At 46.2% G+C, this 27,885-nt stretch overlaps 1 protein-coding gene across 1 annotated transcript; it reads left to right on the forward strand.

Moving 5' to 3' along the window:
* The first annotated feature begins 231 nt into the window (after window positions 1–231).
* On the forward strand, window positions 232–26,423 carry LOC146181602 (uncharacterized). Its single transcript, XM_084575808.1, has 8 exons — window positions 232–299; window positions 3,360–3,466; window positions 12,547–12,606; window positions 13,629–13,766; window positions 17,692–17,930; window positions 21,575–21,678; window positions 23,352–23,439; window positions 25,811–26,423. Exons 1-8 carry the CDS (start codon window positions 232–234, stop codon window positions 26,075–26,077), a joined length of 1,071 nt encoding a protein of 356 aa, XP_084431934.1. The 3' UTR covers window positions 26,078–26,423.
* The last annotated feature ends 1,462 nt before the right edge of the window (window positions 26,424–27,885 follow it).

Genomic DNA, 27,885 nt, shown 5'->3' on the forward strand with positions numbered 1-27,885 from the left:
AAGGGGGTGTCTTCCGAAAAGGAATCATCGATTGGAGGGACATTTTGTCCATCCAGTCAGAGGTGGGCAGTTATGATGATGAAGTAAGCCAGTTGGGTATGCATGATGTAGGGCCTTTCGAGCTTCCATTAGCTTCTAGGAAGTATGAAATAAAGTGTTGCCGTATATCCGTCTCCTTTTACCAGCGCGCTGCCCTGAGGAACCACTGCGCAGGGCCACCCGGTTGCCATCATGGAGCAGCAGCGGTCCACGATGCTTTCGCGAGCCATGTCGCAGCGCTCCGTCGTCATCCGCCCGGCGTGAGTAATGCCTGGCAGACAACGCGGCTATTTACACCTGACGACCACCAACCTATTCATCCTCCCTCAACTTAGTTATTTTGCTATTCGAGTTTCGGTTCTTGCCGTTCGTTTTTCATTTGCGTCCGTAAAGAACAGGATGTTCAGCAAGTTCTCCGCTGCAAGATTTTCGGTTAGAAATAAAATTAGCCTGGTTTAACCTGGTTATACCGATATTCCCATGCAAAGGCACTTTTTTTATTGTCCACGCCCTGATATACGGCCTGTGACGTCCCGACTTAGGGGGCCAGTCAGGATTCAGGCATAAGGCAACCTTGCTCGGCTCTGGTATATGAGCGCTTTCGAGCTAATAATTCGAAGCCGTCACCTCGAAACCAAAGTTTGAAATACCCCGTTTCCCAATGAAGCACATCACACTTCGATGTTTCGACATACATAACCCGCATCATCATCATCAACATTAGCCTGACAATACCCACTGCAGGGCGAAGGCCTCTCCTATATTTCTCCACTTAACCCGGTTCTGTGCTTGCTGCATCCACTTGACCCCTGCGAACTTCTTATCCTCATCCGCCCACCTAACTTCCTGCCACACCCTGCTACGCTTTCCTTCCCATGGAATCCAGTTTGTTACTCTAAGCGACCATCGATTATCCTCTCTTCGCACTACATGTCCTGCCCGTGCCCATTTTTTCTTCTTAATTGTCACCAGAATGTCGGTAACGAGTTATTTTTCTGACCCACTCTGCACGCTTCCTATCTCTTAATGTTACCCCTACCATTTTTCGTTCCATAGCCGTCTGCGTTGTCCTCAACTTAAGTAGAACTCTCTTGGTTAGCCTCCACGTTTCAGCCCCATAGGTTATGTACAGGTAAGATGCAACTGTTGTATACTTTCCTCTTGAGCGATACCGGTAAGCTGCTAGTCATAATCTGCGAGTGCTTGCCGAATGCGCTCCATCCCAATCTTATTCTTCTTGTTATTTCCTTTTCATGGTCCGGGTCTGCGGTTACTACCTGTCCTAAGTAGACATATTCACCTACCACTTCCAGTACTTCGCTACCTAATGTAAACTGATCTTCCTTCCCGAGGCTGTTGAACATTACCTTAGTATTCTGCATATTGATTTTCAAGCCTACCTTTCTACTTTTCCTGTCTAGGTCATCAATCATTATTTGCAGTTCATCCCCCGAGTTGCTTAGCAAGGCAATGTCATAACCCGCATAAGTGCCAATATAGCGGCAGTAAGCGTAGCAGTGGGCGACCGAAAGTTGAGTGAATGAGATCAAAAGTTTCCGTGGGTCGTTTGGATGCATCTAGCAGAGGACCGGGTTAAATGAAGGCGTATAGGAGAGGCCTTCGTCCCGCAGTGGGTATAGTCCAGCTTATGATGATGGTGATGAACCCTCGAACGGCGCACTACGCTTCTCACCAATTGCTTGAACGCGAAGCGGGCAACCTTACTCTTTTACTTTGCGAAGCATCCGGAAGTCTGATGGTGTACAGGCTACCTTTAACTTTTTCACGCGCCTTGTCTGTGGCAGCGGTTGTCAAGCGCAAACTTGTTACTTCATAACGGCAGCTGGCACCTCATGAAACTGTATCGCGCCTTCGTCGTCCAATCCGCCTTTTTCTCAAGCGCATGCGCGCCCCTCACCTGGTTGAAACAAACCTCCAACCCAGCTGCGCATGCGCCATCCCTGGCCTCCGTGATCGGCGCAGCCGGAGCCGATCGCAGAGGCCATGCGCAGTTCATATTGGCTATAGGCGTTTGCGACAGATGGCAGGAGCTGTCAAGTAAACACATCGTCACTTCGCAGGCGGCTGCTTCTCCCAATGATTTCAACCAGTAGCAGACGAAATTTCAACCACTCCTCAGAGGGCGCCACATCTTGCGAAAAACAAATTCTTGTGCATTCCGAAGAGGAGGCAGAGACAAAGATATAACTAAGGCATCAGTGACCGAGGCGCATCTCCATAGTGGCGAGCTCTCCGTCGCGAAAGCACAGGATAGTTCACTCTTAGCTTGAATATTGCCTCTGTCTTCAAAGTGCCAATGCGCCCAACACGGCCGCATATCGAAGCAAAGTGGCGTAAGCACAGAAGGATCTGGGGGCGGTGCTTCGCACGGCCAGCCACTCAGCCTCCTTGCGCGGCTGGATCGGCCACAATGACACTTTGAGGACAGCGGCAATGTTCAAACTAAGAGTGACCCACACTGTACACCTGTCATAGTGGTGTGCTCACAGGATATGGGACATTTTGGATTTTAGTTTGAATGTGGACGAGCATCGAAAATGCTGGCAAACGCTCCTAGTTCGCACAGCTGTCATGGCGATGAACACTCCATTTTCTGCAGCCGTTGGTTTCGAGCTTAATCATCATAAAAAGGAGAGTACAAGAATAGTCCTTCAATGATAAGTCATCACAGTAGACGCGTTCACCGGTTTTCACAGCACTCCAGCTTACTAAGTGGTTTTCCTGAATTTAAAAGTGAAATATCTGCATTGAGGCACACGGTTGTCTCTTCTTGTGGCCGACAGACGACACTAGTTAGACATGTCCAAGAAAGCTTGGCTTCAGCCCTCTACGGAGATCGAACTTTAGTGGAATTATGTCCGAACGAAGAACGGCAGGGGAAGGGGGGAGAGGTTCTTATAGCATATTTTACAATGACGGACCCAAATCATCTCTCTGAAGTGATTGCACTCAACTACACTAACTTTCGCTCTTTCTTCGATTGGATTTTGTTTTATCTCTGTTTTAGTGGTGGCATACTTTATTTCGCACAAAAAGGCGAATATCATCGTAAGCATAATACCATCCAAACTAATTCTGTATTGTTAAGCGCGATATTACAATTGTAACAAAATATCGTTCAGTCGATATTATTTAATTATTTAAGGGTAAGCACGTCGAGGGTACCACAAGAGGGTCATCGCATTAAATGTTCGTTACATAGCTGAATGTAAAAAAATACATCCAGCTCGCGCGCTCACCTTAAGCTTGCAAAGGAAAAAAAAAATTGTAGTGACGTCACGTGTCGCGTGTGCCTGCAGGACCCAGGAGGCGGGCGGCATGATTCACTACCTGCTCACCATCGTCTTCCTCCTCTGCGTCTTCTGGGCGATCGTCGGAGTCCTCCTCTACCTCAACCGCAAATCGAGTAAGTATGGACGAAGGGTCACACCTACTTCGTATGCATAGGTAGGGCATGCACATTAATTAAAGAGTGCCCTAAATTTTGGCGACAGATAGGAGTAAATCGACTACTTTAGTATTTATGGAACCTTTTGTACTCGGTGTAACTGCTATAGGAGTGAAATAGAGCTCACTCCTGCTCCAGGAGGGGTGTAGGCTGCATGCTACCCCTGCGGCCAAAAGGAGTTGGCGTGGTGTTCAAATCCTGCCTCTAAATATAATTTACCAGCGCTATGGTCTCTTGTTGTGTGTATCTCTCGCGGAGTTATTTCGCTTATGATCCTGATGCCCGCTACTAAGGATAACTCATCCTGAACGGCCAGAAGAAAGTGATATGTGCATTATTGATGATATTCAGCAAACACCAATTAAAGAAGGCATCTACTTATTTTCGAAACCATTAAAGCCGAATAGAATCTGCATCATTCAGCAGTTTCGTTCCCATTTCCACAATCTGTTTCGAAGGAGTGGTCTTGCGGAAAAACCTTGCCCAGAAGACCGATGTACAGCTCTAGCGAAATGCTTACTGAATGTCCATAAATATCTGCGATTTACCGCGATGATTGGAAATAAATAGTTCATCCTGAAGTCAGAAAAGTGCGACTTTAAATGAAGCTTCATAGCCTTTTTTATGCAAACACTGATTCCGGAGAACTGCAGCATTTATTTTTTTTAACGCGAAAGCGTTACTTCACTAAGTTCGCAATTTTTGTCCGCAGATTTCTGTCCGCAGACTGTGTCCGCAGAGCGTCTCCGCAGGGCGCGTCCGCGAAATAGTGTCCGCAGCAGTTGCGAGTAATTGAGAAGGGGCAGAGGTTAATGAGTGCTGTCATTTGATAGAGGCTCGCGTAATGTTGCTGCAGAAAGAATAAATAGGACAATAAGTTATTTAGGTAATTACAGGCAAAAATGTAAACGTTATCCACAGCAGTTGTGAGTAATTGAGAAGTGTTATAGGTAAATGAGTGGTGTCAATCGATAGATGGCGACGTAATGTTGTTTCCGAAATAAGAATTAGGTCAATAAACTAATTAGGTAATTAATCAGAGGCCAAACACGTAAAATCGTGTCCGCAGCAGTTGTAATTCAAAAGTCGTAGAGGTTAATGAATGGTGTCAATCGATAGAGGGTGAAGTTTTGGGTGCTAAAAAATAACCAGGCCAATAAGTTAATTAGGTAATTAGAGAAACAATGAAAACGTAAGCCGACAATGATCTCATTAGCGAATGACTTGGGGCCACATTCAAATATATCAAATACTAAAATAAATAATTAAATCAGTCAATTAAGGTGACGTCAATGGTGTGACGTCACGCAACCGGAAGTAGAGCCGAAATGGGTATATGAAGGGATTGGCGCGCAATTTGCAAAATCGTGTCCGCAGCAGGTGAGTAATTGAGAAGTCGTCGAGGTTAATGAGTGGTGTCAATCGATAGAGGGTGATGAAATGTTTGCGAAAAAACAATTAGGCCAGTAGATTAATTAGGTAATTAATTAGAGGCAAAAATGAGAAACGTGAAGGCGAAAATGGTCTCATTAGCGAATGGCTTGGTGCCGAATTTGAATGTATCAAATACTACAGTAGTTAATTAATCAATCAATTAGGGTGACGTCAAAGATGTGACGTCACGCAACCTGAAGTCAAAAAAGGGCATAGGAAGGGGTCGGCATGCAGTTTAAAAATACCAAAGACTAAAGTAGTTGATTAAGGCAGTCAATTAGGGTGATTTCAAGGAGGTGACGTCACGCAACCGGAAGTAGAGCCGAACATGGCATAGGAAGAGAATGGCGCGCAATTTGAAAGTACTGATGACAAAAATGGGTAAACAAGAAGTCAATTATTGTGATATCAAGGATGTGACGTCACGCAACCGGAAGTAAAGCGAAAAAGGCCATAGGAAGGGATTGGCGCGCAATTTGAAAGTACCAAAAACTAAAACGAATAAACAAGAAATTAATGTGATGTAGATGATGTGACGTCACGCAATCGGAAGTAGAGCTGAAGAAGGAATTGGCGCGCAATTTGAAAGTACCAAAGACTAAAAGGAATAAACAAAAAGTGAATTAATGTGACGTAGAGAATGTGGCGTCACGCAACCGGAAGTAGAGCCGAAAAAGAGCATATGAAGGGATTGACGCGCAATTTGAAAGTACCATTGACTAAAAAGGGTTAAAGAAGAAGTGAATTAAGCAACTAGAAGCAACCAGAAGCAACCAACAGTAGCATCCGTGCTTTCGCCTTACTCTAATGCAGATTCTGCAGTGCTTTTTTTTATTTTATTAATGACCAATCCCTTCTGTATACACCATGAACCTAATTTACAATGAAGTTTTTTTGTGGTTCGCAGCTCTATTCAAGATACATGCTCCTATATCGAGCAGCAGAGCTCAAAAGCGACCGCTAGATGTGAATTGATTACTAATTTTCTCAAAATACGCGCATGAACACGAACTGATAGTCAAACTGTATCATGTATGTGAGCATTAGCAGTAGTAATCGGAAGTATTTTCCCATTTTAACTTTTTCAGCTTCTGACAGTGAGTTCTAGGGTTTAAAGAATCCCAGCCGGTTAAAACCTACAGAGTCCTCCGATACTTTATTTTCCACAGCGCTACAAAAAAAATAAACGAGATGCAAGGCACAAGCTGTGCTTCCTGCAAACGCTTTATTTGGCGCTCACAGAGTTACTAAAGGTGCGAATTTGGTGAAAGATTAACAACTGAAGTGTGCAGTTTGTCAATATACATTGTAAACAAAACATAAATTGTGTTAAACATTCACTGAGTTGGTTACTTTATAAACTCTCCGAGGACCAAAACAGCACTTAGTGGATGTAGCGCTCATCTTGTACCCCATCATCTTGTAGCGCTATGGGACATCAAGTATACTCACTAGCCCGAGTCATTCCACTGGTACGTCATGCCCTACGGCGTCTCTCATAGGTTGTGTAGACTGTGTGTTGTTCATATATTATATCCTATAAACCAAACCTTTTTGTTTGTGTGTGTGTTAAAAGTAGCACTATGTACACCTAAACATAATATATGAGGTGGTATCAACGAATTGGCAACTATCATATAAGGAAACTTAACCACCAGTGTTTCGAAAAAACATTAACGTAATACAGCGTCATAATAATGCGGTACTTCCATTTTCCTGGAAGGCTTCAAAACCATTCAAAAAAAAAAAAACAGGAACCATTAACTCTGTAGCCCCTTACCCTCGACGGCGAAGTTTTTAATTATAGTGTCCCCCACAATTTTATATAAATAACGCGATACCGTTCTCCAGAAAATCCGGCGTTGAAGCTGTCGACGAAGGCGTTCTGAGTGAATAATCACACACTTGCCTCTGCGGGAACTCTGTTCTCGTGTTCGGAAGCTCTGTTCTCGTGACGTCACGGGCATTGTGTGACGTCAAATAATCACGGGCTTGCCTTTGCGGAAACTGTTCTCGTGTTCGGAAGCTCGTGTTCGTGTTCGGAAGCTCTGTTCTTGTGATGTCCCGTGCGTTGTGTGACGTCAATAGAAGCATTCTACTGTTTGTCGTCATTGACTTATTTTTCTTTCGTTTTTTGCACTTTAACTCTATGGCTGTTACGTCTAAGAACTTTCGCCACTTCAACTCTTCAACTTGTTTTATTTTGTGGCTGTATATGCATTTATCAACAATCTCAACTTTGGAAGCTTAGACGCAGTTTTCCATAATTGCCGTTGGCGCCGCCTCTATTTGTATACACCCGAATTTTGTCCAATTAAAGCCCTTTTTTAAACATGGGCCCTATGGGAAGTTTCGCAAGTGGTAATATTTAATATAACATGGCCGAGTTGGCAGTAGCTACAAAGTCGATTTCCCCTTCCAGATGGAAGGATGCGTCAGAATCCAGTGTTCCAGTATACCTTGAATTTTTCATACATGCTGTCTCTAGAGCACGTTTGCTAGTTAGCGCGGCTTGGCTATGCGGGCAATTTTATCCATATTGATCGGACTTCCAGTGGTAGCGAGTGATATGCTAGATAAACAAATTAAAATACTATATTTTTAAAGGGATTTGAAGAAAGAATGTTGATGCTAAAGAGGATCCACAAGAATAACCGTGGATGAGAGGAGTTAATGCTGTCTTATCATAGCCTTAGGCTCGGAGCTTAAGAGTTCCCTCTAATTTGTAATTGCGTCATCTGGCTCGCAGTCGATTGCTGTGGGCTACCCGTCGCTGAGGCTGCCTCGGGCTGCGTCGACTTAAAAAAGGTCGTCCTACTGCGACCAAAATGGAAATTCCTTGCGGTTGCTCTGCCTTCGTATCCGTCTGGTCATTCTCGCCGAGCCGTCAGATGTGTGGATGAGTTGGCAGGGTCTGACATTGAGCTACGGCTAGATCCAGGGATTTACAGTCTTGACGCGGCCCTGTCTTCTGTATGCCCTCTTCATTCGTCTCATCCGCTGGCTGTGATTATTCTCCCCTTTCCTCCCGTCGGATTTTTTCTTACACCTTTGGTTTATTTGTGTCCTCTTGGTACGCCCAGCGCCTGCCCATCCCCGCCGCGTGCCGTCCGCCACCTTTCTTGCCGCACTTTTCTTTGTCACTTCTCCACCGTTTTCGATGATGTCTTAATGACACTGCTCCGTAGAAGTAAAACAAAAAAAGTCATTAGCGTTTTCCTCTTTGTGAAGCGGTCACGGCGCATTTTCCAGTGCATGCGTACGAGCCATCACACTGTGAAGTAATTAGAAAAAAATTAGACAGATGAGTATAGATACCTCTCTTTTGACTCCGCGTTTCCTTCTTCGCAATAATTCGTGGGTAATTAAAGGGATCACCAAGTGGTGCTCGCCTGCTACCTCTAAACCATTCGTAATCTCATTTCGAATTTCATCCATTTTCTCGGCTTCTTTTTCAACAGCCGGCCAATAGTTATGACACTACATTTCTATAAAAATTTCCCGAGGCACGAAGAAAAGTGTGATATAGCCAAGTGACGCTTCGTCGTTCTAACGCGAGAGCACGTAGAGGTGAAGCGAGACCCACAGCGTATGGCCCCTGAGGTGAGCAATGTCAGAGCACGCCGAAAACTGCTGAGGCGCGATGATTGAGGATACCATCGCAATGCTGTGCTTCGGGACCCACGAGCAGCTTTGAGACACTGGGCCCGATTATTTTGGCCAAGGTTACGTGAGGCCCCCTGATAACCGGAGAATGGACGCTTCAAGGATGTCATACATTACACACACGTCTTAACGGCAACCTTTCTGGAGCAGTGCTTGACGAACTGTTTTCTTTCTTTGCAAAGCGTTTGTCTGATATAGCACAAATTTTATTTATGTTGGATCAAATACTCTGAGTGTCGCTGAACATAAAGGAAATACAAAAATATTGCTGTTTTTGTTATCTCCAGGACTGCATATAAATATATCTTTTTCCGTCTCTCACTTTTTTACAGAGCCTTCATCAGACGGAACGACGGAGATCGGCCCCTGTAAGAACTTCAAAGATTCATTACACGCTCAGCAATCAGCGCTAAGGTTGCACGGGCGTTCGTAAGGGCGAATATAAATTCTTAATAACGCGAAAATGTTAAAGGACTCGTTCTCTACAAAAATATGGTGTCACCTTTGTAAGCGAAAAATCGTGTGCATGCCTCTGGCAAGTAGCACGGCCAGTTATTTATTGGTCGATGGGTTCTGTGACGTAATTATATTACGTCACATGACCGTGTTGGCAAGAGACGTCAACTCGGGTATACTCCTTTGAACTTGAGAATCGAACCCTCCGGGTCTCTCCGATCCCGATGCATACGTGCTGCTCTACAGGCCACATAGCACCATTCGCTCAGCGGTGAACGATCACCCGAGACGACATCCACTGACACTAGCGCGTCACACCTTTAAAGGCGGATATCAACTGCCATTCCAAGTTCCTTTTTATCCCTCGTCGTCATTGCCGTCTTCATTGTCGTTAGCTTAGCTCTGTAGCCTAACTGCGTTCAGTGCGAAACAAAGGCCTTTCCCATGTCTCTACGATTAGTAAACATGACCATTGCTTCCTGCGTTCGCCTGATCCTCGCCAACATCTCAATGTCATGGCCCCTCCTGACGCCTCTTGCTACTCTTGCGTTTTCTACGAATCTACTCCATTATATCTTAAGGAGCGATAAGATATATGCTCAACTCATTGCACACCCTGCCCACGCCATTTACTGATACTGGTCTTACCCCGCCAGGGTGGCGCAGTTGTTACGGCGCTCGACTACTGTTCCCAAGGTTGCGGGATCGAATCCCGGCCTCGGCGGCAGCTTTTCAATGGAGGCGAAAAGCAAGGCGCCCTTGTGCTGTGCGATGTCAGCGCACGTTAAAGAACCCCGGGTGGTCGAAATTTCCGGAGTCCTCCATTACGGCGTCTGCCATAGCCTGAGTCGCTTTGGGACGCTAAACCCCACAAACAAACAACAATACTGATCTTAGCTACGATATCAACTCGCGCTTTTCCCCTGCCAACACTTCTCAACTGCTGCAAATAGAATTTGTTCTGTATCCATACGTTACCGCATTTTAACTCGGAGACCAATATCACTGTGAACGGAGCTTTTGTAGAGCCGTTATCAACCGAAGCTACTAACTGAAGGGCAAGCAGGCGGACGGACTGGTGATGGATGGGCGGATAGATTAACCGCTCCCTGTGAAAGCGGCAGTGGGAGACGCAGTTTGTTTTGTATTATAGTGCGCTAACACTAGGGTTTCCACTCCACCAAAAAGTCGTCCTCACGACCATGCATCTATCAGGAGATAGTTGAAAGGTCACATGGCTGTCCTATTATTGGTGGGCTGGCTGATCCCGAGACCACGCGCCATGGTTGAATTGACGAGGCTGCCAACATGTCTAGCACTTTCGTGATGGAAATCCAACTTATCGGGACCCTTGGAACCCTGAGCCATACACACTACGGGCAGGCACGTTCATATATAGCTTGGTTCAAGCGTGGCTCTCTATTTGTCACTTCTGCCAACTTGGCCATCGTACGTCATACGATGTGTCAGCGTGTCAGCAGAAGTAAGCCGGCTCAAATTGGGCAAAACCATGAAAAGTCAAGATAAACCATTCAATACCAGGGTCAACCATGCTAGCGCACGATCATTCGTGATTAGCTGCGGCCTCGGTCAACCGGTCATTTCATATATTTCCGTAATCAGTGTGTCAAACTTCACTGTATCATTTACAAATACGCCATTTTTCTTTCTCTATCGAATCTTTTTGACCTTTGCGTCGGACCAACTCTTTATTTGAAAATGATGGTGATTGTCTCTGGGCAATAAAGGGAGTTGTTAAGGGGGTGTAATAAATGAATAAAAAAGATTGGCTGATCAGATGAAGTTGAGGAGAGAGCGATGATGTGGCCCCTGCGTCCGAGCAAAGTATGAGGAGGCGTTGTTCGACGAGAGACCCGCTGATGTCATGTGACGAATTCTCATTGGTTTCAGCGCCAGGCAAACCTAAACCGAGGGGGGAATATCTGCCTCAGTATTTTGGTAGTTGCACACAGGACACACCGGCAGAACGGTCTGGGTGTCCTGTGTGCAACTATACCATAGAAGTATTGGACGATAAGTATCGGAATCAAGGCCAAGTCGGACTAATGGGAGAGGTGAAGGCAACCCCGAGCCAGATCCCCTGAAGCGCAACCTCCGCTGTACGGGTAAGCCCTGCCGGGTTGAATCAGTGGTTACGGCGCTCGACTTGTTCTCAAGGATGCGGGATCGAATCCCGGCCTCGGTGGCCGCTTTTCGCTGGAGGCGAAAAGCAAGGCGCCCGTGTGCTGTGCGATGTCAGTGCACGTTAAAGAACCCCAGGTGGTCGAAATTTCCGGAGTCCTCCACTACGCCACCTCTCATAGCCCGAGTCGCTTTGGGACGTTAAACTACGAAACAAACCAAACTGTACGGGTAAAACCACGGGCAGGGTTACCCCACATGAAAGAATGGCAGCACGTGACCAGCTCCAGATGTGTTCCTTTCCTGTGAGGAAGAAGGTGGTATCATCAATACTACGGAACCGAGCCACTGATGAGGACAGGGTTGCCAGGCGGGGCAGAGTCTCTAGAGCTCCAGTGCTTTGTGAACTAAGCAGGTAAAGTGGTTTCCCTCAGACGGCATTCTTAGCGCAAAAAAAAAAAAAAAAACACGCGCACACGAGAGAAAAGGAGGGACACGGGACAAGCGCTACTTATCTGGTTTATTGCACTGAAAAGACCTGCAATATAAAGCAAAGACCACACATGCGTAGATCAACCAACACGCCCCCTTTCACCGAAACCGCTCTGTTGGGGGTAGAAATGCGGTTTCTTGAGCGGTTTCGCTGAAGGGGAGCGTGTTGGTTGATCTACGCATGCGTGGTCTTTGTTATATATTGCAGGTCTTTTCAGTGCAATGAACCAGATGTATTAGCGCTTTTCCCGTGTCCCTCCTTTTCTCTCGTGTGCACGTGTAGAATGCCGTCTGAAGCTGAAAACCATCTAGCCCGTCTACAAGTTTTTTTTAAACGTGGTTTCCACTCACTTCGAATGAATCCACTTTATTGATTAATTTTAAATCCTCAACTTGTTTCCTTTGTTCTTAGTGCCGCGTGCTCATGTGCGTAATTTAAGTGGCTTGGGTTGACATTTTAGATACGCATACCTCAGTGCACAGACGCGTTGCCAAAACTGAACATAACAGAGCAGTCTTCGAATGCCAGTGCCCCAAAGCGCAAGTTACTTTTATGTCTAAACGTTGCGAATAAAAAGTTAATTATCATAACTTACGTCCATCTGGCCACGCAACTTATTTACAAAAGCAACTTCAGTGTGCTGATCTTCCAATTAAAAACAATCCGTAAAGATTAATTCTGAACATTCTGTTTTTCTCAGCGAACTTAGGCTCGATGCTTATACTTCGTGTTGATGTAAAAAGGGCAGAATCGATATCTTGTTCCGAAACAGAGTGTTTCGCATTAAAAGAACTCGTACTGTACATATGCCATCTAGCGTATGCGGTGCAGTAGATGACTGGGTAAATTATTCGTCCTTTCATCTTCTTTTTTCCAGGTCCTGGCACAGTGGACGGCGCGAAGCCGGGTAAGTTGATCGTCGTTCGTGTGCGACATTCTCTCCCAAATTCTCGAATGACGTGCAAATAACAGCCCGCTCGAAATGCCTGTAATTTGCAGCAAATTTCTCAACACTTGATATACGGCCTGTATGTATACGCGTAAAATATTCAGTTTTCTAACATATATAGTGCTAGAAATCTACTGTGATTCATTATTTCAGGTTCGTTCTCTGTACAAGAGTTTCACGCTTTCAAGCATTTGGATGTGTTATAGACGTTGGTGCAACTATTTCTAGAGCGCAGCTCTCAAGCGCCCATTCGTGGGTTGAGTGTTGGCGTTGTCCTTGTTAATGGTAGAGCGCACGAGCACAGCAGAGGATGAAAGAGTAGTGCACAGCGAAGGATGAAAGTACGATGGTATTAAAGAAAATGAAGAAGCAAGGTGAGACGGCAGCTTAAAAGGGAACGCGGAAGATGAGACTTCATTGTTTAGGGAAAAAAGTGCGCAGCGCAAATATGGCCAAAAAGAAGACTAGGACAGGGTGTACTCTTCTAATTGTGCATGTTTGTAGTGCCCACTTTTCTGGTAAACCGTGTTCGCCCCACTTGTACAAAAGCGTGCATTATAAGGATGAATGTGAATCATAAGATTAGGGGGAGAGTAATGAAATCTGCCATGCTCCCTCCGCCGCGGTAATTGCTGCGAAACACCCCAGCCGATAAGAAGCGCGCTGCCTATCGCGAGGCCCATCGCTGCCGCTGTTCAGCACTGCTCGTTCCGTAGAAATCGCCTACGTTCCAAATACCTTAAACTGACGCGCTTAAATTTCTCGTAACCGTGTATCGTAATCGTCGGGCAGTTTTATTTTCCTTTTTCTACTCACTTCACTCACTTCATATTGGACGCTTTAATGTGCATTCAAATCGAATCTGTGCAGCTGTGATGCCCCAGGAGACTGAATGTGGATACACCCATTTGCTCGATGACAATTCTTTTTCTTACTGTCTTGAAGATGTCAGTAATTAACAGGCAATGTTGGCAATGCAGAACTGCTCACCGACAAGACTATCTACTGCTCGGTGCAGCACGATAAGGCCGTCAACCTGTCGGTGTTCGTCCCCGAAGGCGTCTGCCACGTATTTGTGGCGCTCGGTCTGACGCGGCCTGACGGTTCCGTCTCGGAAGGTATAGCCCACGTTTCGTGGTTGTAAATAAACACATTTTTCTGAGCAGATCATGATCGCCATTAGCCAAGTTACTTTATGGAGCCTGGTCTACTGATCTTTAATTTACCCTTTCCTCACCGCTCTCTCATTAGATACGCCTATGCAGTCCCCCAAAATAATTCATCGCAAGAGGGTGACCCAACTATCCTCCTGTTTTTTTTTTGTTTGTGCGTGTCCTAGGAGACCACTGGGTACCCGCCCTCTACATTAAGTATCTTTCATCAAGGTCGATTTCCTATCTTCAATGTTTTTTTACCCACCGAGGTGGCTCAGTGGCTATATTCTTTTAGTCTGCTGACCTTACAAAAATGGGTTTTGAGTTTCTGGTTTGGTCTTAATGTTTTCCTAATGAGTACAAAGAGACTCAACAGACATTCAATACCTTCTGTGTTTTAGCAACAGCCTTAAACCAAATTTTCAGCTGACATTTCACACTATTTTTTCTTGTTTTGAAAATCAAAGGTATTTTTTTGTGAACTGCTAATGTGTAAACACAGAATGTGAAAAGTCAACGGAAAGTATGATGTGTATTTTCTCGGTCATTTCAGAGGTAAATTACAAAAGAATTGTGTACTGAAATTTAATTGCGCAATGAAGGGCCGGGATACGTCTGTAACCAATCCGTGCCCTTAGCTGCCTTAGTAAGGAGCACTGTAGCAAGAGACCGATGCAAATAAACCGGCTGTCATACTAAAGGTACCCAGGATCTTATATATGACGGGGTGTCCTAGCCAAGTGAAGCGAACTGAGGGATATGTGGAGTTATGCGTGGCCAACTGAGCAATATAGGTGTAAAAGCACTATTTGGCAGGCTGCAAACCTGCGGAAAACTGTCTTTCCTGCTTAGGGGCCACACCAGCACTAGCGGCAAGCCCGTTCATATAGCTCCATAGCAACGCTATAACGGTTAGCAAAGAATAGTAAATATCCGTGCTTATACACGATAGCCATGACCAGGACCAGTCATTAATCGACCAAAGTTTGCCCTTTGACCTTGACACTTACAGTGAGGTCGCCTTCGATGCTATATCGTCGACACCGCGGCAGCATCGAGTCCCGAAGTATGGCGTTTCATCGGGGAAGCCAATCAAAAAGCATAAATTTAAATGGTGATAAAAGGGTATCTCATTCAGCCAGCTACACAGATACGTGACAGGAGAGGAAGACCTGTGCTTCCGCTTACGCACACTAAATTTTTGGCGACAATTCTCAGCATTTTCGTCTTCTCCAAAATTCATGAATTAAAACGGTTAGTTATCTTTAGGAAAACAGAGCCAAGTCAGAACTTTGTTGATCATCACCGAGGTCCCAATTACAGAAACTAGCTTTTTTTGAGCAGGTTAAAAACATAACTGCACGTGAAAGTTATGGCAGCTCAGCATCTCAGCCAGCTTTTCTACGGACTGGGCGAGGGAGATGCACGAGCAGCTCTTGTTACGTCGCAGCTTTCTTCGAGTGCCAGTAAGGAAGCTGCCTAGCCCCGCCGGGGTGGCGCAGTAGTTACGGCACTCGACTACTGTTCCCAAGGACGCGGGATCGAATCCCGGCCTCGGCGGCCGCTCTTCGATGGAGGCGAAAAGCAAGGTGCCCGTGTGCTGTGCGATGTCAGTGTACGTTAAAGAACCCCAGGTGGTCGAAATTTCCGGAGTCCTCCACTACGGCGTCTCTCATAGCCTGAGTCGCTTTGGGACGTTAAACCCCACAAACCAAACCAAACCTAAATCGTATATTGGCGAAAACATTGCTGTAAGGTATTTTTGAAAACACAAGTTTTGAATTTAGAATTTTTTCCTGAAAACATAAGCCGATTTGTATAGTTAATCAAATTTGAAGTAGGGGCGCTACTTCACACTTGATTATACGCCTTTTCAACAGGCGAGGAAGATATCGAAACGCCTCCTCGCTGGTCTGCAAAAAAAACATGTTTCGCTTCCACCATGCTATAGCACCAAGCGTACATTACAGTCGTGCGAGCAACATGGCGGCGCAATGAGAAGAGTGGTGAGAGGGAGGGGGTGAGAACACTGCAGCGCATAAGCAAAGCTAATGCTAAAGAGTTTCGGCATCAGCACACCTAAAGCAGTAAGAGAATGTCCCCAGGGCGCAGAAAGGTGATCGAAGAGCAAGGAAGTGGGAAACGGTGAGTGCGCGTAAATGGCACGCGACTGCTCAGTCCGGAGCACGGTGTAAGAAATATAATTGCACCGTGGTCCGAAGTAACACGTGCTTCTACAACGCTGCCCAGTGAGGCCGCGACGGCCGCGACTGTGCTACGCGGCACTCTCTCATTGGCTGTAGCTCCGAGGCCGCTTTTCCTCCTCCTTGGCTAAGCCGTGTGAGGCGCGCAAAGTCATCTTTTCTTCGCGCTTCAGAAAAAAAGAGCGAGCGTCTTCTTACAGAAATCGGCGAAATCCGTGCTTGGGCCAGTTATGATACGCACTACAAACCAGCTTGTGACTATAAAGTACTATTAAAGGAGTACAAAAACTAAATTTTTGTTTGCGAAAGTGTCTTTCCTTTCCTGTGAACCTGTTAATATTTTATTCTTTATAATGGTGCATTGCTGTTGTTGCTGTGGCTGTAGGAAGAAGGAAAAGAAAATGCACGGGCCTGCTACTGGCTCTGTAGCTGAGCCACTTCCGCTGCCTCGTGCGGGCATAAGAGAAAACAGAGAAGAAAGAAAAAGAAGAGGAAGAAAGACGCGCGCCGCAACAACAGCTGTCGTCCACCACCTAAGTGGTGGCGGGTGCAATGACTGCCTACAACAGATAAACTTCGGTGGCTTGCTTGCCCCCTCCGCAAGCGGCGTTGACCTACCGCCCCAGCCCCGTAGGGCCAGGACATCGCACGGTTCAGTATGTGGTAGTGTGTGTGTGTGTGTGTGTGTGTGTGTGTGTGTGTGTGTGTGTGTGTGTGTGTGTGTGTGTGTGTGTGTGTGTGTGTGTGTGTGTGTGTGTGTGTGTGTGTGTGTGTGTGTGTGTGTGTGTGTGTGTGTGTGTGTGTGTGTGTGTGTGTGTGTGTGTGTGTGCGCGTGTGCGTGTGCGTGTGCGTGTGCGTGTGTGTGTGTGTGTGTGTGTGTGTGTGTGTGTGTGTGTGTGTGTGTGTGTGTGTGTGTGTGTGTGTGTGTGTGTGTGTGTGTGTGTGTGTGTGTGTGTGTGTGTGTGTGTGTGTGTGTGTGTGTGTGTGTGTGCGCGCGCGCGTGCTTGCTTGCTTGCGTGCGTGCGTGCGGGTGGGTGCGGCCGTGTGTCGACGTTTTGTAGAGCTCACTTATGCGATGAATCGGTCCTTCGTCGTTTGGATTCGCTACACTGCTGAAGGCAGCATTTGCCAAGAGCCAGAATTACGAGTGACGTCACGATTTTATGGACTTTTTCTCTGTTATTAAACCGTACACGGCTGTATGCAATCACTGGAAACTAAAGCGCACCCCCAGCCGATTTTTTTCTTTATAAAAACATTAAGGATATGTTGATGTTTGGTCGGAACCGCGCAATATTAGAAAAAAAAAAGTGATTTTAGTGTAAATGTCGTTTTATTTTCATTGAAACGATTATACGTGGCATCGTTAAACCCAAAAACAAAGTTGTGATTGCGATCAGAAGTCTTTACATCACCGTATTTTGCTTACAAAAACAGATGCTAATGGGCGTAATATAGTTTTTTTACCTTTCCCGGTTTCAAAAATCTCCGCTTCAAGTCACGCTTGTTTTTGTGCCATTAGGAGGCGGTAATCTACTTTTGTCCTAGGTTCTTTTGAAACAGGACATGTTGGAGTTTATTCCCTACAACTCTACTCGGCCACGCAGTCAGTCAAATAACCAATTACCTTAATTCGACGACTCGTCGTTCTTCAAGAAATGATAGCGGGAGCTCGCCGATCGCAGGCAACGCCGTGAGCGTGGAGCGCCTGCGCTCAGTCGACCGCACTCCCCAGGCCTATGTGTCGGTGGGCTATAGCGTGCTGGTCACCAAGAAGGAGACGTTCAAGGATAGCCTCAAAGTATTCATGGACCGGTACCCGGCTCCGTGGTCCGAACGCTTTCAGGGCATCGAGGTGCGCGGCGTGCCGCTAGCGGACTACCAGAACGACGCCAACATGGAGGTCCTCAACACAGCCATCGCGGTACGCAGCTGGGATGAAGACTTTCCCATTCATCACCTCAGCTGCGATTTAATAATAATTGGTTCACAGGAAGTGAAAGGCGCAATATTTTTCACACTTGTTTCTGTCGACACCTCAACCGCGCCGTAGGGGAAGATAGGAAGGTGAGAGTGAAAGTGGAAAGCGAAAAAGAGGAGCCCCTGTAGAAGGCTACGGAGTAATTTCAACCACCTGGGGATCTTTAACGTGCGCTGACATCGCACAGCCCCCGGACGCCTCTTCGTTTCGCATTCATCGAAACGCAGCCGCCGCGGTCGGGATCGAACCCGGGTACTCCGGCAGAGTAGTCGGGCGTCTTCACCACCGCGGCGAGGCGTGCGATTTACCACTGTTCATGTTTCTCGCGCGCTTCGAGGAGTTCTCAAGGAAGTTCATGTGGCATCCCGATGCGGACGGCTGCGTTTCGATGGAGGCTAAACGGAGAGACGTCCGTGTGCTGTGCGGTGTCAGTGCAAGTTAAAGATCCCCAGGTGGTCGAAATTACGCCGAAGCCCTCCACTACGGCTCCCCCTTATCTCTCCTTCCCCTTTCACTCTCTTCCTCCCTTCCCTTACAACGCGGTTCAGGTGTCCACGGAAGCAAGTGTGACAGATACTGCGCCTTCCCTTTCCTGTGAACAAATTATTATTATTATTATTATTATTATTATTATTATTATTATTATTATTATTATTATTATTATTATTATTATTATTATTATTATTATTATTATTATTATTATTATTATTATTATTATTATTGTTCACCTGATTGGCAACATCTTTCTCATCGCGATTCACTATGCCCACATCACAGTCCTCTATAAAAAAAATACAAGACAAGCACTGTCGACCTTCTATTAACTTTTGTTTGGGGTAGCTGCGGTCACCATATGCGAGCAAATGTCCAAATTTCATCCACCAGTTTCACTCCCGGGCTTTTCAGCTCTATAGTTATCATAGGTGTTAGTATACCGACAAGATAAATCTGTTACACTTCTCTTGAGGGATACTGGTAAATGGCTGCATAACAGTAGCCACCATTTTGTTTTATTGCGAAAGCAATACTGCTCTAGGTTTCGAGCCTTCAGCGTAGCGCGGCCGGTAGCCACGTCTTACCCACGTGACGCTGTGACGTCACATCCCACGCGGGCTGGCAGGCGCTGCCAACTTGGGTCTCGTTTCACATTGGACAGTTATGTCAGAATCAGCCTGCTAGGACCCGGCATTCACGTTACCCCTATAGGCCACTAAGGCACGTTCATACGGCTTGGTTAAAGCGGGGGCTGAGTAAGAAGAAAAAGAAGAATAACGCTCGGTCACCCTCAGCCAATGCGTTCGCTCAATATTAGGTTCAGCAGAGTTGAAACTTTTAATTTTTGTTTTTGTGTTCTCTTTTAAGAAAGGTGGAACACCATCGAACCTGCTTAGGTGTCGAGAAATCATCTACCCAGAATTGTAGTTTTTTCTGCAGCTGCCACTTTTTATTTTATTTTTCAGTTCACGGGATCACCCATTCCGGTTGCGAAATACATACCGAAAAAAAGATTTTTTTTTTTACTCCTTGACCTACTTTCTTCTCCCCCACCATCCTCCCTTTCCCCTCCCTAACTTTTCTTCTTCGGGAGCAAAAGCGCATTTGAACTCCTGTCGGTGATGTTCCCACTGCCTATACGAAGACAAGTACACATGTTGAAACGCTGGCTCAAATTACGAGCTGAGGCTCCTCCTCCCCCACCTCCATCCTTGTTCAGTGCTCTTTGATACCGTGTAGCCATCTTCCTTCTCTCATTCTACCATGGTATCAAACCAGTTAGACGGAACACAGCGCGGTAAACTTTTTCATCAGACGAACTATCTGGTTAATAAATGTCAAAGCATGGAAACCTCTCAACACAAAAAAACATAACTGGTAGAGATGTCGAAGCTAATAAGCGTAAAGTAAACGGAAGGTATAGTACAATATGGATACAATCGAGCATTTTCTAAAGAATGGAGGTAGCCTGAAAGCAGTCAAGAGGAAGAAGAAATTACGCATGGGCCAAAATCAGATACACGCTCTAGGAGAAACGGAAGACAACGCCACTACCAATATGGATAAGATAATGTAAGCAAGCTGTAGAACCCAAAGTAACCAGGACTACAATGAAAGAGGCAGTAGTGCAGAGCAACTGAACGTTCAGCCGCCAAAAAAAAGGAGGACGTAACGAAAGCCTTGGTTTCGAACAGTGCAAACTGGGAAGTCGCTGGTAAGGACAATGTACGGGGTGATCCACTGCTAGCTGAAACACGGTCACTGCTTTCAAAGCACATTGCGTCCGACACTGCCGCATATTGAAGAAAAATTATACAAACGCAGAGCGGCCTCACGGCGAAGCTACGCATAGCTTGTCATATAGCTTCGCTACGCCGCCAGGTCACACTCAAAGCTGCTTCGAAGGCAGCGATCACGCTTCAGCTAGAACTGGACGACCCTGTACATCGACAGGTCTCTTGAAGGGCGGCGGGAAGATTGATTGGGTTATAAAGTGTCACTGTATACGCAATTCTTCACAACCTCGAGCGTATACGAGAATCTTGGGAGAATGCTAACATTACCTTAAAGTATAATATGAGACACCGCTAACTTTGAAAATTGTAGACCAATTGGCCTACTGCTGAAAAAAAGAACGAGAAATATATTTCGGAAAGTTTTCTTTATATGTGTTCTATCGGTATCGGTTGCGATCGATAGCGATCGTGCCTCGTGCCCAAGCGTAGGGCAAGTCCTATGCGTACGCGTCATAGAGTTTATAACGCTTCCTAATTTTCGCAATCTGCTCTAGGATGTACATGATTGCTCTTCATTTAGTACAGTGAAATGAGAAAGCTGTTTGAAAACTCTTGTTTCCATGCATTTTTATGGCCGAAGCCTATACTCTACTGCAAACTTCCTGTCTGCTCCGGCATCTCCGAGCCCCAGCTCCCATTGATTGTGGACACGCTGTTGGTATTACGGTGTGGCATCACCTGAAATGAAGCAATGTGTTCATAATTTTTATTGCGAAAACAGTACTGCTAGCCCTCCGAGCCTTTGGCGTGTCGTGGCGCCTCCTTACATGACCTTTCACGTGACTGTGTTACGTCACGCCAGGCCGAGAGACGAGGCCCCAGCTCGCGCCATCGGATGGTGGCGGTGAGTCCTTACAGGAGCCGCAGCGATGACGTCATGCCATTTTCACGTGACCGTGTGACGTCACGCCAGACCGAGAGACGGGGCCCCAGCTCGCGCCATCGAATGGTGGCGGCGAGTCCATACACGGCGCTGTGTCGCAGCTGAGAGAGGGCGCTCGCTGTTTGTGACGTCACGCTAGGAGGATAAATGGGGCTGTGGCTCGGCTCCTCGCAGTAGGCGGGGCGCAGCCTTACGGTATGTCTGATGATGCGTATAAGGCGTATAAGGCCCATTTATATGGGCTAACAAGAGGTGAATTAAGCTACTAGAAGCAACCAGAAGCAACCAACAGCAGCGTCCTTTGCTTTCGCATTACTCCAATGTAGATTCTGCAGTGCTCTAATTTTTTATTCTGCATTTGATGAAGCAAGCTCAATGTTCTTTAATCGTGACAAACTTTTGCACCAGCGCAGGACGTCAAGGCAACTGTCACCAAGGTCCAGAAGGTGATCGCCATCCTGAATCTGCCTTTAATTTCTGGGCTGCCCGGTACCATAACCGAGTCGGCGAAGCTCACGTGAGCGGTCCTACAGACACTATTATCTGCTTCTAGATTTTTAGAATATGATCAAGGAGTATTTTTCTCTCTTGATGCCACGCGGTTGAAGCGAGTGGTGGCAAAGATGTTCCATTTCTAAACGCAGTCTTCTCAGCAACACATTGGTGTGTGTTTTGTGTAGGCAAAAATCAGTGTAGGCAGAAAGAGATATAGAGTGAATTTTGTTACTGAGACCTAAACCTTGCTTAAGTTCTGGTGCCTTCATACGAGTGGATTTGTGATCCCGCTTTACATGCCGAAAATGTTTCTTGGTCGTCACCAAGTTGTCCGAAACTAGGCATGCCTAATATCTTTTACAAAGTGCAGGAGGAGAGTCATCGAAATGTATTTTCTAATCATGCCGATGAATAATTCTTGCTCGAACGATTTGCCGCTTTTTGGGCGTGAGCAATCGATACATAACTTTCCACCAACTATGATAGCACACAGCTACAAACACTGCAGCAGCAAATCAGTTGGAAAGAAACGTGACAGGAAACCGAGTGCGCGAAAGCAGTATTGTTTAGCCATGGCGCCAAGTTCAGCGAGCAGAAGTTGAAAATTATCACAAAATGAAATGCTAAACGAATGTATTCGAAAATAATCGTGCCAAGGCCATAGAAACCTGACTGCAATTTATTGCTATTGCAATTGCACTGCAATTGCTGACTGCAATCTCAATAAATTGATGACTGCAATTTATTGCTATATGACTGATAGTATCAGCAGCTCGTTTGACTGTGATGCGTGGACCATCCTGCCATGCAGAATCGAAGTTGATTGACAGGCTACGAGTTGTATAGCACAGCATAAAGCTCGCACTGGTTCTGGAATGTGCCCTTCATTCTTGCAGGGCACTAGTTCAGCGAAGAAAATTAGACGTTCAAAATACTCACCTGCGAGCCTATACGCGAAAACGTTTTTTTTTTTTTTTTTTTTTTTCTTGCGGTTAAGAAATAAAGCCATCAGTGTGAAATTTTGAATAATTGATGTATCTAATTTTTTTTTCGAGCGACAATATTAGTAATTCGGTTTAATGAACAAGTAAAACAACAAGACACATGAACAGTACCTGCCAAAAGTCTGTTTGGTGCGCCCTGAGAGTGGAGTGCGTATAAACAACCAATGTATCCATAGTATGTTCTTTTGCACAATGCATTTTTGGGGCTGAAACGTACTCTTTTATTTCGTATCTGGTACACTTTGACGGGCTGTCCTTAAAATAAATCGTTATATGCACCTGCATTTATGTTTTGTTCTATTTGGGCTCGTCTTTCTTAGTCAGTAGACAAGCCTGGCACATTGGTCGACCTCGCACGGAACTCGTCTATACGTGGGCATCACCCTCTTAGGCTTCATTACAACTGCGACAGTGCCAAATATAGAATTACAATGTGTTAGCCTATCAGAATCGTTTGGTACTATATATGATGGGCCTTGTGTTCATTACAACTCCTACAAATGCAACTCGCGTCGCGAAGTTGGCCTATTTACTAACGAAACTGGGAATCGGTTGCCGGCTTATTCAACACACTCTGGGGAACCTACAAGCTTGTGCCGGTTTCTTCGCTGGTACAGAGGCAACACACTGTGGACTGCTTACCAGGTTAGAACGAACTGTAGCGCACCATTATTCTTTCTGGACCTTTCAGAAACGTCGATAAGGTGATAGCGCAGACCCACTACATCCCCGACCCGTCAAGCTGCAATGTCCGCCCGTCCAACTCTCTCGCCCTCATGGTAAGAGCGCCTCCTCGGGCAATCTTAACTCAACAAGAACAAAAAGCACGTTCAATTTCAAGCTGGAATATGGAACCCTAAAACACGTACAGCAGGAATGAGTATCTAGGATAAGGCGAGGCTTTGCTTTTTTCGAAACTATCCTTGAACAACGTTTCACGCATGCAAACCATCGGTCGCGGTCGCACTCGCTGCTACCCCTTCGGCCTTGGTAGGCGTCCGCGCTTGGTAACCTTCACGGCAACGGGCTAGCCTGGCTTCTCGCTGTTCGATAGTATAGGCGGCCTGTCTGGCACAGCTGCGTTCTCTGTCCTAAACGAGAGTGCCTTGTCGACGAGCTACGTCCGTTGGACGATCGGATTTGGCCTGACGCTTGCGATGAAGCGAATCACAGACGGCCCGGCCGGCACACCATCCATGGCGAGATTGAGGAGCGAGCGCTGCGAAGCAGCTGTTATCCCTCCTAGAGCAAGTTATTGCTGCGGACGAGGAAGACAAAGAAGAGTTGCTATAGACGTGTAAAGGGGCGCTCGCGCTGCGAGCGAGCTGAAGGTCACGGCGATGGAGCTTAATCGACATAGGACTTACCCTCTAAAAGAACTGTTATATTTTTCAACCACCATTATTAGGGCAGTTCTTTACTTATCTGCAAATACAGCACACTTGGTCATTCGCGGCAAGAAAAAGTGTTCGTAGGAAATATTCGAGTGCCCCGCCACGGTAGTGCAGTGGTTAAGATGTCAGTACTAGTACGCAGGTTCGAAGTCGAGCGCCGGCGGCTGCGTTTTGATGGAGGTGAAACGGAGAGGCATCAGTGTTTTGTGCGATGCCAGTGCACGCTAAAGATCCCCACGTGGTCGAAATTACTCCGTAGCAATTCACTACGGAACCTTTTTCTCTTTCGGCTTCTACAAATGTCAATCCGGGACTATCACGAGCCGGTAGAGCTACCGCATCCAGTCACCAGCTTTCGGGACATTACCCGGATGTGACGAGACGAAAGGTGCGACTGCCAGAACCGCACCCCAAACTCAACAGGCAACAACAGGCGATCCTGAGTGGAGCGCAGGCGTGATCGCTTGCGCATCCCGTACTGATATTTCACAATATTTCAGAAAAAGAAACCCAGATCACATCATGAAGAGCACATGGATTTGTACAAAATTCCGAGAGCACTGTGGAATCTACACTGCAGAAATAAAGTCATGCATTATCAATATCATGCATTGCTCTGATTATCATTGTCAGCTAAATTCACCATCATTATCGTTGCTAATGTCATCATTGTCATTATCACTAATTGCAGCATCATTGTCATCGCTACTTATTATGCTCAATGTAGACAAGGAGAATTATGACGCGCATTCCCCGATCCTGGGCGTGGCACAGTTGGTTAAAGCGCTTGGCTGAGGATCCAAGGGATGCAGATTCGATTCCCGATGGACACAGAATTTATTTATTTTCACTATCTCCCTCACGGTATTCAAGGAGAATTAGGATGTGCGTTTCGGTTGATGACGTCATTTTATTGGCGGTTATAGTGGGACAGGACTCCTGACACAGAGAGTATGAAACATGAAAGGCTTTCGCCCTAATACAGGGATATCATGGTCAGCCAGTGTTAGCCTGGCTTCGTGACATTAAACCTCCCGCAACGACAACAAAGGCTCTACCCGGGCCCGGGAGAAACCCTTTGTAATTCTCCTTGTCTAGCGTGTGAGGATAATAGCAGCGATGACAATGAGGCTGCATTTACTTGATAAGGATGATAGTAGCAATAGTGATGATGACGATCATATTAGGGATGAACTGGCGAACGGTGGCGACAGGAGCGCGCGCAGCAATCAGAGAACACGCGCGGTCACCGCCATGGAGGAAGAAGGAGAGGGAGGGGGGGGGGGGGGGGCTTATCTTCATGTTAGTTTCTTTAAATTTCTCAGCAGGGCACAAAATCATCCGCCCATGGTTTATTGATAACCTGTCTGAACTGTGATAAACTGAGATGGCCAACAAAGGTGGCCTAAGAACCGAACCCTGAGAGATGCCGGAGTCAATAGAAACAGTTTCAGAAACAGTTTCAGCTTCACCGCTTTGTTTCGGTGGTTAGGGCGCTCGACTTCTGTGTCCAGGGCTTTTGTGGTGGTAGCTTTTCGAAAAGCTAGGTCCCCGAGCGCTGTACGATGTCAGTGCACGTTATAGAACCCCAGGTGGTCGAAATTTTCAGTCCTCCGCTACGGTGTCTATCATAGCCTGAGTCGCTGTGGGACGTTAAACCCAAGTACCAGAAACAGATTCAAGATGTGAAAATTGGAAACAGCGGGCCTCCAGTCGCGGCTTAATGGGGCGATCTCGTACTCGCTGGTCTGCGCAGGAGAAGGCCATAACCTCCACGGCCGCCTGGACAAACAAGCCGTGCCCTTCCATACTGCTGGGGGCCCTTCGCTACAGAGATGTGGACAAGGAAAACAAGCCAGCGGGTAGCTGCGATGTAAAGACTTACTGCGAGGTAAATCATATACGACTATCTCGCGCCCACGTCATAGTGGCCGCGAGCTGCGTCGATCGACCAGGACTGCGGCTAAAGGTTGCAAGTTCACCAAAAGGAGTATCAACACCAAACCTTGGTAGCATGTTTTAAGTGTACTCCTACTACTTCTACTTCCAAGGTCGCGTTTGTCTGATACGAGGGTCAAACTGAGGTGAAAGGCAATAAAATATTTACCATGTGATCATATTAAGGCGCATAGCAAGAGTGAGTGCACAGCGCTTCGACTGATAACTATAAAGGGCAACAGCGCAAAACCAGGACGAAGATAGAAACGAATACAATGCTTGTGTTGTTCGTTCCTCGCCTCACCCGGTTTTTGCGCTGTTCCCCTTTTTAGCAATGTTAAACCAACTAGCCCGCAACAACACTCTCGTGGACTGATGACTGTATACCTTCAATTTCTTATGTATATGTATGTGCGAATATATCGGCCATCGAAGTGGGACCACCCCCAAAAACACCATTAGGAAAGAACTTGGGGGTCACCCATTTGTTTCAGAATACTCAAGTTCGTGTCAAATGATTCGGCACATTATATAGAGTGAAACTGTCTATTGTAAGAAAGTCCAACATATGTGTGAGAGTCAAACCTACGACCTCTCTGCGTCAAAACAATGAATATGGCGGATCTCTGCCCTGCCATTACGGCCGAACTGTTTGCCACGTAGGGTTCCGGATGGTGTCAAACGATTTGTCGCATTGAATGACGTGCACGTTTATAGGATGTAATACCTGATATAAGCAATAACTATTCTTGAAAGTGCGAATATATTCCTAATTTTCGATATATATACCGAATTCACATGGTATATGGCACTTGCGTATTGTGTATTGGTTTATTGTATGCGGTTTATATTGTGCTTTTAGCAGATAGCCAAGATTTACTAACTCTAGTTAATTCCTGTGGGGCTGAAAAGGTCGCTCTAGGCCTCATTTTAGCGCAGTTAAGCCGGGTCTGATGATTTTTCAACGGTTCATCAGATCAGGGGTTTGAAATACTGGGCCATAAGATACCAAGAGTGGCAGAATAAAAATATATCGGGATATGGGTAAACGAAGAACTGACATACATGGAAAAGCACTAACCATCTATTAGGGCAAAAGAGCGAATAGATGCCGGGATAACGAATCACGCGGAATTTGGGGGATACAAGTTTCAAGTACTCGAGGGTATTTTGAAAGGAATAATGGCGCCAGGCCTTATTTTTGGGAATGCAGTTTTGTGCCTAAAGGAATAAAGTCGAGATTAGGAATAAATCAGACGGCTGCTGGACGATTAGCTTTAGGTGTCCATCGCAAAACCGCAAACGAGGCGGTACGGGGAGATATGGGTTGGGCATTCTTCGAAGCACGGGAAGCTCAGAGTAAAATATATTATGAGGAATGCCTGAGGAAATTGGACAGTAACGTGTTGCCACGTAAAGTATTTATTACCTATACCTAAAAAGCGTTTGCTCAAAATTGCCCCGCCGGGGTGGCGCAGTGGTTATGGCGCTCGACTACTGTTCCCAAGGACGCGGGATCGAATCCCGGCCTCGGCGGCCACTTTTCGATGGAGGCGAAAAGCAAGGCGCCCGTGTGCTGTGCGATGTCACTGCACGTTAAAGAACCCCAGGTGGTCGAAATTTCCGGAGTCCTCCACTACGGCGTCTCTCATAGCCTGAGTTGCTTTGGGACGTTAAACCCCATAAACCAACCAACCAACCATCAAAATTGAGGCCGTCAACATGAATGTCCCTTGATGTCCCGTTGTTGCCAAGCATCATGTATGAAGAAAAAGTTTCTGGCATTTTTATCCCACCCCTTATGTGGGATAAAACGACGAGGTCTTTAAGTTATAAAATGAAATAACTAGAAAACTAACCAGTAAGTAGGTTAGACACAAGTACGGGGAAGTA

This window comes from Amblyomma maculatum, chromosome 8 (genome assembly GCF_055883805.1).
Source record: "Amblyomma maculatum isolate TAMU_Amacu chromosome 8, ASM5588380v1, whole genome shotgun sequence".
In the NCBI taxonomy this organism is placed as follows: domain Eukaryota; kingdom Metazoa; phylum Arthropoda; class Arachnida; order Ixodida; family Ixodidae; genus Amblyomma; species Amblyomma maculatum.